Source organism: Mesocricetus auratus, unplaced genomic scaffold (genome assembly GCF_017639785.1).
Source record: "Mesocricetus auratus isolate SY011 unplaced genomic scaffold, BCM_Maur_2.0 Super-Scaffold_100004, whole genome shotgun sequence".
Taxonomy (NCBI): Eukaryota; Metazoa; Chordata; class Mammalia; order Rodentia; family Cricetidae; genus Mesocricetus; species Mesocricetus auratus.
In genome coordinates this window covers 106,236,526-106,249,210 of record NW_024429189.1, presented here as the reverse complement: position 1 = coordinate 106,249,210, position 12,685 = coordinate 106,236,526, and the positions used below count along the sequence as shown (strand labels likewise).

Genomic DNA, 12,685 nt, shown 5'->3' with positions numbered 1-12,685 from the left:
GAATTGGGTATAAGGAATTTATCATCACCTTTGGTCATCAACCAATCCTAGCAAGAAAGGTATGTCAGCTAATGATAAGACAAGACCATGCTGGAGAAACCCACAGAAACAGTTAACCTAACCTAAGGAGAGCACAGAAACCCTGGTCATAAAGCTGGGGAACCAGTATTGGAACAAACCAAGCCCTCTGAATGTGGGTGCCAGCTAGGAGGCCTGGGCAGTCTATGGGACCTCTAACAGTGGAGCCAGTGTTTATTCCTAGTGCACAAATGGACTTTGGGAGCCCATTCCCTATGGAGGGATGCTATTTCAGCCCAGATCACAAAATAGGGCCTAGGCCCTCCCACAAATGATGTGATAGATTTTGGTGATCCCCTGTGAATGGCGTCACTATCCTTGGGGAATGGGTGAAGGTGGGTTGAGGAGGTCAGTGGGGCATGGGAGGATAGGAGGGCGAGGTAAAATAAGACTATTTCTAAAATAAAAAAAGATTGCACAGAGTAGCTTTTGTAAAAAAAATTATATTTATTTACTTCATGCACTGCATCAAAAACATAGTTGTGTTGAGGTCAAAGGATAGTTCTATGGTAGTTGAGTTGCTCCTTCTATCATGTAGTTCCCTGGGATCAAACTCAGGTCATCAGGTTTGTCATCATGCACTTTTACTTCCTGAGTCATTTCACTGGCCCATTACTAATCCTTTTACATATGATTGATGTATTCACTGTGTTTGTCAGTGTACTTGTAAGTTTCATTGATGATAAATAAGTGCATTCTTTTTTCCTTCCTTTATTTATTTTAATATAGTCTCATGTGGGCAGGCTGGCCTTTGGCTCCCTGTTGCAACTGAGGCTGAGTTTGAGCTCCTCATCTTGCCTCCACCTCCTTAGTGCTGCAACTGGGACTGACCTCATTACACCCACCTTTCCCAATTGCTATTTGCCTCGTTTGTTTTCAAATCTTTGTTGTATTCATTAAATTAAGTTGTGAGATCATGACATACTTTTACTTATACAAGCAGTGACAAAAAGAAGATTAGTAGCTAGGTAGTTTTGGCACACACCTTTGATCCCAGCACTCAAGAGGCAGAGGCAGATGGGTCTCTGTGAGCTGGAGGCCAGCCTAGCCTACAGAGCAATTTCCAGGATAGACTCCAAAGCTACACTGAGGAACCCTGCCTCAAAAAACTATAAATAAATAAACAAACAAATAAATAAATAAATGAACAGGTGAATGAATAAATGAGGAGATGTAGTGAAATATATTTCTCATGTGTATGAGTAAAAAATGAAACTCAAATAACATCCGAGTTATGCTTCACTTCTATTGCGGCATGTACTAAGGAACTTTGGTATTTAGTAGATTAAAACTCCAATTTTCTTTCATTGGAATTCATAATTCATGGTAGAAAAAGCTTTGGTGTCCTAATCTTTATGTTAAAGGTAAAATATGCCAGAATATAAATCAGAATTTTAATAATTTCTTAGTAAAACTCAATCATTGAGAAACCCTTTATAGTCTACTGTAATAAGAAAGAAAAACATCTTCCTGACACATGTGAATTTTTGATGTAATGTTATAGCTTCATGTGGTTTAGCTGTTTTACTTGAGGCATGTATATATATATAACCTTCTGAACAGTGATTTAGCTTATAGTGTGTTTATTTTCTGTCACTATTGTCCTAAAGTATAACATTACATTGTTCAGCATCAAATATGTGCACAAAGGGAATTAAAATTTATGAGGTTTTGTGACCTTAACACAATATCCTTATACAGTGTCACACATGTTTTTTAACTATTACTTTTATATTTTATGAATATTAGTGAACAAAATGAGGGTTGACATAATCCTGCCCACAAAGTTCTGTGTTAAATTCTGTGGGGAGTTTTGTCTAAGTGTAGATATTTACAAAGAGATCTTAAAAGATGACATTTCTGTAAGATATCAGGCAGTTTGAGAGTTGGGCTCATACTACTTGAACTGTGAGTATACATAGTATGTGCATATATAATATGCACAATGTGCATATTTGCATGTATTTTTAAGGAAACGGATAATTGGGATAAGAGTGAACAGAAGAGAAGAGGTGTATATATGGAGAGGACTTTTCTGACATGAAAGGCAGCAGAATGGCTTAATGGTTATTAGAGACAATATTTCTTAATATCGTCAGTAGTATTTGATCCTCATCACACTACTACTACTACTCAGCAGAGAGCTAAGTATCATTTAGTTTTCATTTATTTCACAGACTGAAGGTGCTCTCTCCATCAAAAGAAGTTGTTGCTATTATTTAGAAGTGATTCCTAGCTGGAGAAATAGCTCAATGGTTAAGATCACTTAATTTCCCTTCCAGAGGACATGGATTGATTCCCAGCATTCCCAAGCAGTCGAGTACTGTTTGTCTGCAACTCCAGTCCCAAGGGATCTAACAATCTCTTCTGGCCTCTCAGCAAGCACCAGGCATGGATGTGGTGCACAGAGATTTATGCACATATTTAAAATAAAAATAAATAATTGTTTAAACAAACAAAAAATAAAAGTGATTGCTTAAATTTAGCTATTTTAGTTCAAGGTTCATTATGATTGTTGAGAACCTCCTTTTTTTCTGCTTTTCCCCAGTGTGTTTGTGTGTTTTGTGGTGTGCATGTGCATGTATGTAAATTACAAACATCTTAAGTTGTGCTTTGTCCTGCTGGATAACTGTTCTTTTGTGGAGCTCCTTCTGAATGTAGCTGAAAGATGCTTCTTGTCTTTTAGGTTCACAGAAGCTTAGATCCTGATAGCAGATTTAAATGTTTAAATTTTTTTCTTATAGAAAGGATCTTCTTCCTTTCCAAGAAATGTTCTACTAGAACTCACCAATCCTTAAATTAAGCTTCCTTTAACCATACATTTGCAGTGTCTACTGCCATAGAACCTCTGTTCATTACTCTTAATCAGTACCATCCTGCCTGAACCTACTACTCTTACTAAGTGTCTCTGAGTGGTCCAAATTTTTCTCAAGTTAAAATTCCTCACCTCCCTCCGTCCTTCCCCCTCCTTCCTCTTTCTCCCTCAATCCATCCATCCTTCCTTCCTTCCTTCCTTCCTTCCTTCCCTCCTTCTTTCCTTCCTTCCTTCCTTCCTTCCTTCCCTCTCTCTGTGTATGAGTATTTCACATTCATAAATGTATGTGAATCGTGTGTGTACTGTACCCACATCAGTCTGGAATCACAGACAGTTGTGGGTGCTAGGAACCAAACCTAGGTCCTCTGTAATAATAAATATATTTAATTGGTAAACCATCTCTTGAGTCCCAAAATTTACATTTTTTTAATATTGGAGAGAGAATTTACTCCTAAAAGCTCTATGAGTATGAAAGAATGAAGACATTTGTTGTTATGGTTTTCTTGAACAAGAGGTAGGGAGAGATTTAGGCTGCCCCTGGAGATGCCTACATTTCTTTCCAGCCACTCAGGCAAGTGGTATCAAATAGAAAACAGCTGTTAAGTGGAGAGTAAGACTACACAACAGAATGGTGTGTAGTTACTCATTAGTGGGAATGAGATAGAACCCTAGGTACATAATTTGAATTCCCATGTTATATAAATTATTCTTCTGAAAGAGGGGTTTCATTTTTTTCCTTTTGTAAATTTAGAAACAAGCATGCTTCACATGTCAATCCCAGCTCCCAATCCCTCCCCTCCTCCTGCACCCCCCACCAACTCCCCCAACCCTCCACCCAATCCCCACTTCACTCTCCAGGGAGGGTGAGGCCCTTCACGGGGATCTCCAGAGTCTGTCATAGCATCCAAGTCAGGGCCTAGACCCTCTCCCATGTGTCCAAGCTGAGAGAGCATCCCTCCATGTGGAATGGGCTCCCAAGGAAGTTAACTAACCACAAACACATGGGCAGTAGATAATCTCACTTTACCAACAGCCAAAAGAAAAAAGGGGTCGAAATCCACACACAGTACCCCCACCGTCAACAATTCCAAAACAACCAAGAATGAGCAATCAATGGTCATTAATATCCCTCAATATTAATGGTCTTAACTCACCCATAAAAGACAGACTAACAGAATGGATTCGAAGACAGAATCCATCCTTCTGCTGCATGCAAGAAACACACCTCAGCTTCAAAAATAGACATTATGTCAGAGTTAAGGGTTGGGAAAAGATTTTCCAATCAAATGGACACGAGAAACAAGTGGGGGGTAGCAATCCTAATATCTAACAACTTAGACTTTAAACTAAAATCAATCAAAAAAGACGAAGGAAGTCATTTCATAGTCATCACAGGAGAAATCCACCAAGATGAAGTCTCAATCTGAACATCTATGCCCCAAATACAAAGACACCCAAATTTGTAAAAGAAACATTACTAAAACTCAAATCACACATAAAACCTCAAACACTTATAGTGGGAGACTTCCCACTCTCACCACTAGACAGGACTACTAGATAGAAACTTAACAAAGAAATAAAGGAACTAATAGAAGTTATGACTCAACATACATATTTAACAGACATCTATTTAACTAATTCCATCTAAACACAAAAGAATATATCTTCTTCTCAGAGCCACATGGAACCTTCTCAAAAATCGACCACACACTTGGCAAGATAGCAAACATCAACAGGTACAAAAAAATTGGAATAACATCAATTATCTTATCAGAGGGGTTTTATTTTTAACTATTTTCTTTTGAGATTAAATAGTCCCATGTTTGCTGATACTATATCAAATGCCACTACTAAAACTACCAGATTGTTCATAGAGGTCATGTCATTCCTTCAGTGAGTTGTCCTGTTTCATAATTACTTTGTAAGTTGTATGCAAGGGTGTTTTATGTTATTGAGACAAGCAGGAGCATTCAGTATTGCTTTCCCTCAACTGTTGTTTTTCTTGGACTTGTAGGATGTGGAGAGCATCTTGTGCGCACCATACTGGCTAGAGAATGTTCACACGCTTTACAAGCTGAAGATGCTCACCAAGCTCTGTTGGAGACTATGCAAAACAAGTTTATCAGTAAGTGGAACTTTTAGAAAAGGACACCTTCTAAATATAGAAAATTTCCCTGAGCTGTATAAGGAATCAATTTTCCCACATAAGGCTCTAGATTTTTTTTCACTGCCTAGCATGAAGCTAGACCTTCAGTTAATATTGTTTATGAGCGAAAATCCTATCACAGTAGCTACTACAGCATGATATCAGCTATTTAATTTAGTATCTATATTCTGAGACATTATTGAGCATTAAAGTGACAAGAAGTAAAATGAAATTCTGTAAAAGAAACTCAAGGGGACAATATAGTATAATATGTTTGAAATGCAGTTGAAGCATTGTATTCTTCTCATCTTATTGCCATGTGCACTGCACAGGTCAAGATGGAATCCTCTCTGGACATTTGCCCAATTCTGTAACTAGATGTGCATATATGTGTGTGTTGGGGAATAATTTGAGGGTGTTTGTTTGAGTTGAAAAAATGGTCTGCTTAGGTATTGAGATAAAGTAGATGTGACACTTCTGTTCTAAACAGGATTTAGAAACCATACAATAGATTAAACAGGTGAAATCTAAAAAGAAGACATTCTAACTATGATAAGCAGTAGCTAGAAGGTAAATGGAGAGTGTTTACTACTGTGCTGGTTAGTGTTTATGTTAACGTAGACAATATCCAAGGGTCATTTGAGGAAAGGAAATCTCACCTGAGAAAATTCCTCCTTTAGGTAAGTCTGGTGCATTTTCTTAGTTGATAATTGATGTAGCTCACTGTGGACAATGCCATTCTTGGGCAGGTAGTTCTGAGTTGTACAAGAAAGCAGTCTTAGCAAGCCAGTAAAAAAACAGTGCTCCTTCATCGACTCTGCTTCAGTTCTTACCTCCAGGTTCCTGGTTGAGTTCCAACCCTGATGACCCTCAGTGATAGAGTGTAACTGGATAGTTGTAAGCTGAAATAAACCCTTTTCTCCCCAAGTTGCTTTTGGTCATGATGTTTTATCATAGCAGTAGAAACCCTAAGACAGGTACCCCAGGATGAAAGTTTCCCTAGAAGAACATACTTGGAGGGACTTTAAATCCTATCAGAGAGGCTGTAGATTGGCCATCAGACAGCCGAACTTTATTGGTTGGGTCAAGATCAGGTAGATCTGGAATCAAATGACTTAGGTCTTGCTCCAGAGTTTAGAAAGGCCACAGATGCTGAGCTCTGGGTGACTTGTGTGCAGTGTGTGCCTGGTTGTCAGAGCACAAAGGTTGCAGAGAACACAGAAGGAATGACTGCTTGGCAGATGACCCTCTGGGACTCAGGAGCTTGTTGAAAGAGTCATGGCTGACAGTTGTGTTCAGTCTGTTGAGCTCTAGTTTCTATGTTGAGGATTGTAGAAGAGTTATCACTGGACCCGACTGCACGGTTCTGGATGAACGCTTTATGGACCCATTGCTGAGGAAGACTCTATCAGGTAACTTTGCACCCACACCACCAAACCCACCACTCTGCCCTAGTCTGTGCTGGAAGTTATAAGAGGGGTCTATATTGTAGCTGTGCTTATTTTCTCGAACTTAAATTATTGACTCACCTTTCTACTAGTTACATAAACTATTTTTTAATATTCCCATATATACATGTACTATTTTGTACTATTATATTTTGTTCCTGTTATGGTGGCACCTGGACTTCAGGGAGCATCTGAGTTCTGGGGTCCAATGTGGAGCAACACTCTAGTCCTGCAATTCATTTCCTCTACCAGGATGTTGTTAAGAGAAGCTTTTTCCTTTGCTAGCCGCTTTGGTTTATCCCCTGCCAGTCACCTGGGCTCTGCCGCGCCAGCCTGGTTCTAGATCCGCATGAGGCCCAAATAAACACACAGGAGGCTATATTAATTATGAAGCTGTTGGCCTTGCTTGTCCCTTACTGGCTAGCTCTGCCTTAAGTAATTACCCCATAATTGTTAATCTAAGTATGTTTCTTACCGGAGAATAGTTCCCGGCTTCTTACCCCTATGGCGTCACATGTCGACTCTCTTCTGTTTCCCCTTCCCAGAATCCTCCTCGACTCCTAGTCCCTCCTATCTAGGTTTTCTATTGGCCAGACAGTACTTTATTGACAAATGCACAGGCAAATAACAGGACTTCCCCAACATCTCCTCTTTTCTGTTTAAACAAAAGAAAGGTCTTAATTTTAACATAGTCAAATTGTATATGACAGAACAGTTATCAAGTAAGAACATAGTTACAATATTTTAGCAAGATTTAAAGAAAATATCATCCATCCCATCCTTGTGAGTCCCAAGTTCTATATGTAGCTTATCTTTTATCATTACTAAGGAAAACTATAATTATAACTATCTGTCTTCAACTCCATCAAAGACCACAGAAGGATAATATATAAACACTAGGATTGACAGAGATATCTTACTGCCTGGACAGTCACCCGAAGTTCCTCTGTAACGTTGGGGCATCCATCTTCAGCCCATAGGCCACAATGTGTCTGGAACACTTCTCAGCAAAGCAGGAAATTTCAAACTGTCCATCTGCGTTGGCAGTCTGTCAGTCATTTTTCTTTGTCCTGCAGAAAGTCTCTCGGACTCTTCCATGAAGCAGGAACCCTGTAAGACTGAGTTCAGCATTCACTTTCCTGTGGGTCCTGCATGTCCAGTTTATACAGCAACAGTCAGTCTAGGCAATAGCAGTTTCTTGCCCAAATGGCTAATCTTGCCATGTTGAAAGCAAACTCCATAACGAGTTTCTTCGATGCCCATTTTCCTCTCATAATTGGTGCTGCCAGGAGCAGACATTTCTCATTGTCAAGAAAAACCCTAAACCATTTTAAAATGCCATTTTCTGAAGGCCTTTGAAAGGTTTGAAGACTATCTGTCTGTCTCAAATATTATCTCTATATATCTAGAAAACCTAACTTACCTAACTATAAATTCTAACTATTATAAGTAACTATCTATAGTCTGTATTCAATTATGCATTATGTTTTAAAAGATCAGTATAAGCACAATACTTAATCAAGAGGAGAAATATAAGCATCATAAAATTGACCTTGATTTTGTCTCAATAAATGAAAAACAATACCCATACCATAATTCCCCTTTTTACCATTAAAAGGAGATTGGTTGTGATCATTAACCAATTATAAACAATCCCATTTAAATGAAAACAAAGATTTATAAACAAGATGGGAATTAGGACGTCGCTCATTTCAAACTGCTTCCTGCTGGAAGGGGGCGCTGTTCATACCATGGGGATCATGACAAAACTCAGAAACCTGTATAAGTCCGTATTTTCGGGGTCTGTAAGACTGCATCATCTTAGCTGTTTCAATTGTTGGAACATCTGATCCACTGCTTCCGGGGGTCTTGGTTCGTGAAACCACAGAAGCCTGGAAGGAATTCTCAGCTTTTCATTTTCTATAGAAACATAAGCAAATTCTCCTTTTCCAAGTAACATATCCTTATACTTAAATTTTGAAGTCAAGGCATTTTCAAAAGATAGAAGTTGGATTAATTTAGCAGCATTTATAATCAAGTGTACTTTAGTAGCAGTTCCTTCCTGAGCAAGCAAAAAACTGAAAAACACAATAGCATACAGTATCCAGACTCTCTGTGTATTTTCCATCTTTATGTGGCTTGTTTATTTATCTATTATTACTTTATCTATTTCACTTTTATTTTTCTTTGAGACAGGGTTTCTCTTTGGAAATCTGCCTGCCTCTGCCTCTGGAGTAAGTCCTACCAGCGTGTGCCACCACAACGCTGGCTTTTGTATTTATATCCACTTTGTCGTTTCATTTTCTCTCTCAATCTCACGTATATTTTTAAACACACTGTAAACCTTTAGAAGTTTTTCTTTATCCAAGTCTGACTTTACTGTAAATCTTTATGTTTTCCTGGCCACGTGTCTTATCTGTAAAACCGCGGCTGTTTTAAACTGCCGTTTCAAGATGGCGGGCTAAGCGTGACTCCAGCTTACCGCCTCAGTCCATGCTGACATCCAGCAAAAGCTGCCACTTCCAGCTGTACGTACACCCCTTTGAATCGGTAGCAGAGTCTCTTAAAACAACCTTGCTGGTTTTTTTTTTTTTTCTTTTTATGCTGAGTCAGGAAGACTCTGGTAAGCGAGCCACGTGAATCTCGGCTTGTCGCTAGCAAAACAGAGCACACCTGAGAAAAATGCTGCTACCAAAATCTGTGCTTCTCTCCGTTCTTCTGTTTCTAAAATTCCTTTAAAGCTTTTGCCATTCTGCGTGGAAATTCATGATCCCACTCCTGATCACCATTCTGTTAAGAGAAGCTTTTTCTTTGCTAGCCGCTTTGGTTTATCCCCCCGCCAGTCGCCTGGGCTCTGCCGCGCCAGCCTGGTTCTAGATCCGCATCAGTCCCAAATAAACACACAGGAGGCTATATTAATTATGAAGCTGTTGGCCTTGCTTGTTTGTTACTGGCTAGCTCTGACTTAAGTAATTACCCCATAATTGTTAATCTGAGTATGTTTCTTACCGGAGAATAGTTCCCGGCTTCCTACCCCATGCGGTTACATCTCAAACTCTCTTGTCTTTCTCTTTCCCAGAATCCTCCTCGACTCCTAGTCCCTCCTGTCTAGGTTTTCTATAGGCTCAACAGTACTTTACTGACAAATAACAGGACTTCCCCAACAGGATGTGACTTTACCTACATCTGTTTATAGGCAATCAGCCTCTGTCACCATTGAATTCATTATGGTAGCTGTAGCTTCTGGCTTTCTCAACTCACACCTCAACCACTGACCACAGATACTCAACTGACAGACAGTTTAACTTATGTTCCCTCTCAGCCTTTTCACTGAGCCCTAGTGGTTCAGTTGGTGAGCCCAGAACCTCTAGGATATTTTATGAGGTAGTCAGGTCACATCAGGCTGTTGTGCCTTACTTGTAGATGAGCATCTTGGTGTTCCGAGTGTGCCTTGGAGTGGGGAACTTCACCATCAGTTTCTGTCTTTCTACATCTTGCTGGGAAAGGGAGCATAGGTCTCTTTGTTCTCTGATTTCCTCAAATCTAGCTGGGGCTGTTCTGATGTTTCTTTTCCCCCCATCCTTTACTTCTGTTGGCTCTGGACAGAAACAGAAACTCTTACTACAACTAGTTTTCCCATAAATCACACATTAATTCCAAGTTCTAATTTAAGGATTCTTATGGAAACCAGGCTAAGCAAGTATTTCTCCAAACCATTGCTTTTTTTGATAATTTTGGCTTAATCTACTCCAAGTTACTCGGAAGTTGTCACAATGTAGAATATGCAAAAGCCCACAAAGAAGTTCAAAGAATGAAACAAAATTCAGCTGGATTCACTGATGGAGAAATGAAGGGATTCTAGCGTGGGACTAAAACTTGAATGACTTCCTCAAAATCCTAAGTTATGACCTTGGTCTTTTAAAAGCATCATTCCCTATTAGAAAGGAAATTTTCAGTCACACATACACAGAAAAAACAAATTATCCTTAGAAAAATTTTGTTTATTTAGTAGAAAATAGAATGGCTGACTAAAGGAAAATTTATTTCATGAGGAAGATATTTTGAACAGGTGTTTTCTTATGTTCTTCTTTTTATGAGTGTATTGCCTGTATATATGTCTGTGCACTTCACCTGTGCCTGGTGCACCCAGAGGCCAGGAGAATGTCTTGAATCCTTCAGAACTGGAGTTTCAAATGGTTGTAAGCCACTGTATGGGTTCTAGAAATTGAGTTTAAGTATTTTGGAAGAGCACCAAGTGGCCAAGGTTATGCAGCTTCGAAAAGATCCAAGGTTCTAAATTATCTGGATGGTTGTTCTCTCTCTCTCTCTCTCTCTCTCTCTCTCTCTCTCTCTCTCTCTCTCTCTCTCTCTCTCTCTCTCTCTCTCTCTCTCCTCTTTCCTCTCTCCCTCCCTCCTTCCCTCCTTCCCCTTCCTTCCCTCTCCCTCCCTCCTTCTCTCCCCTCCCTCCTTCCCTCCCCTCCCTCCATCTGTGTGTATTACTAAGTGCTACTTGATATTGACATACAAACTAAGTAATAAATTATGAATATGATCTGATGTCTACCAATAGTTAATCTCAGAAAAGATTGGTTGCATTCTTGTTGTGTTCTCAAATCTGTCAGACTTATATCTTATTCTTTTATTTCATTAATAATGTTGAATGCTGTTCTTCAAGAAAAGTGAATCTTGGCCTAATAACACAGGATTTATGTGATTTGTTGTCATTGTATATATATGGCATTTGTAGTCTCAGGACATCAATGAGAAAAATATTAAGAATTGAATAATAGAGGCTCATAAAAGCTAACTTCTTAGAAGTCCTGTGACAAATCAGGCAATGGTGGAATATACCTTTAATCCCAGCAATCAGGAGCCAGAGGCAGGCTGATCTCTTTGAGATTGAGGCCAGCCTGGTATACAAAGCAAGTATCAGGTAGCCAGGATTGTTACACAGAGGAACCCCCAACAAGTCATGTGACAGGTATATAATTATAGTGTATGGTCACTTTGGATCTGCTAATACCAACAATACAAATGACCCTACTGAATATAAAGCCATAGTCACTGTTAGTTCGACACCAAATTTGGGTCTAGGACTCCCTAAATGTTAGTCTTTTCTGGTGCTTTGCTCTTCTTTTGTGTAACTTTGAAAAATTGCTGACACTGGGCATTTTTGCCTCGGGTAGTCTATTATTTAGTGCCTATTGAACCCCATCTTAAAAACTCCTTGCTTTAGAGAGGAACAAGGAACTTTACAGACTCAACTAATTGATCTTGCTGTTTTAGTAGTTAAAGTACCTAACTAACTTAAAAGTTAGTGTGCAAGAATTCAGGGATTTGCCCTTAAAGCCACCTTGTTAGCTAGAGAGTATTGATTTGTTCTATAAATTTGTGTAAAATATAGAAGAATGTCCTATGACTTGGGGCAGTGATCCTTTTTAGCTTTGTGTCATGTCTTGGTTGCAGCAAGTTACTTAAATGATTTTCTCTCTTAAGATCAAGAACATTAGGTAAGAGGAAATTCAAAAATTCCTTGGACATGCTAAATTCTCTTGGTTCTCTACTGGAGTCAGTCCATAAATCTCAAATTCCTTTTAATCAGATGATTTGGACATGTGATTAGGAAATAAAAAAATTCAGGAAGTTCATGTGGTCTTTACAAAGTACTTGGAATGAGATAAATTGGATTTAGTGGAGGCCTGGACTAAAAGCAAGGAGGTTGAGTTCTTTCTTCTTTTAGTGCACTGATAATTAGCTGTCTACCTAAAAAAGACAGGTCTCTTTGTTCTCTTTCTTCATTGTAGAACGAGGAGGCAGATCTGCATGGTCCCCAAAACTCCTTCAAGTTGCTTTTGATGGGTATTTTATCCCAGAAATGTGAAAGGTAGCTAATCCATTCAGATTTTCAGTAGCAGTAAGACACAGTGGTTGCTTCCATGTTCCTGAGGTGCCAGACTGCTCTGTTCATATTCTCATTTCAATAATGATCAGCATTTTTAAGTATAGAAAATTTTAGCTAAAAATAAAAAATGGTTTTGTCTCCTTTAAGACTTATGCTTTTATTCATTCTTTAAGAATTTCATACAATATATTTCCCTTCTCACAAGTCTTCCCAAATCTTCCTCCATTTCCTTCTACCCATTCACTGAAAAACCAAAGCCAAAAACCTGGAGTCCACTTTATGTTAGCCGAATAACT

At 39.0% G+C, this 12,685-nt stretch overlaps 1 protein-coding gene across 18 annotated transcripts in view; it reads left to right on the top strand.

The window, feature by feature from the left end:
• Tasp1 (taspase 1) overlaps window positions 1–12,685 on the top strand; it is a 219,382-nt gene that overhangs the window by 146,180 nt on the left and 60,517 nt on the right. For 8 of the 18 annotated variants that reach the window (XR_001196398.3, XR_001196399.3, XM_040746378.1 and 5 more), the window contains one exon: window positions 4,908–5,018. The exons of 2 other annotated variants lie outside the window; for them this stretch is intronic. Coding sequence is in view for 13 of the 16 variants with exons in the window: in XM_040746378.1 (XP_040602312.1) it covers window positions 4,908–5,018 (111 nt within the window). In the remaining 3 variants the exon portion in view is untranslated. Of the gene's footprint in view, window positions 1–4,907; window positions 5,019–6,366; window positions 6,452–12,685 lie in introns of those variants that run through there. 8 more of the 18 variants (XR_005877447.1, XM_021226385.2, XM_021226387.2 and 5 more) reach the window with 2 other exon arrangements.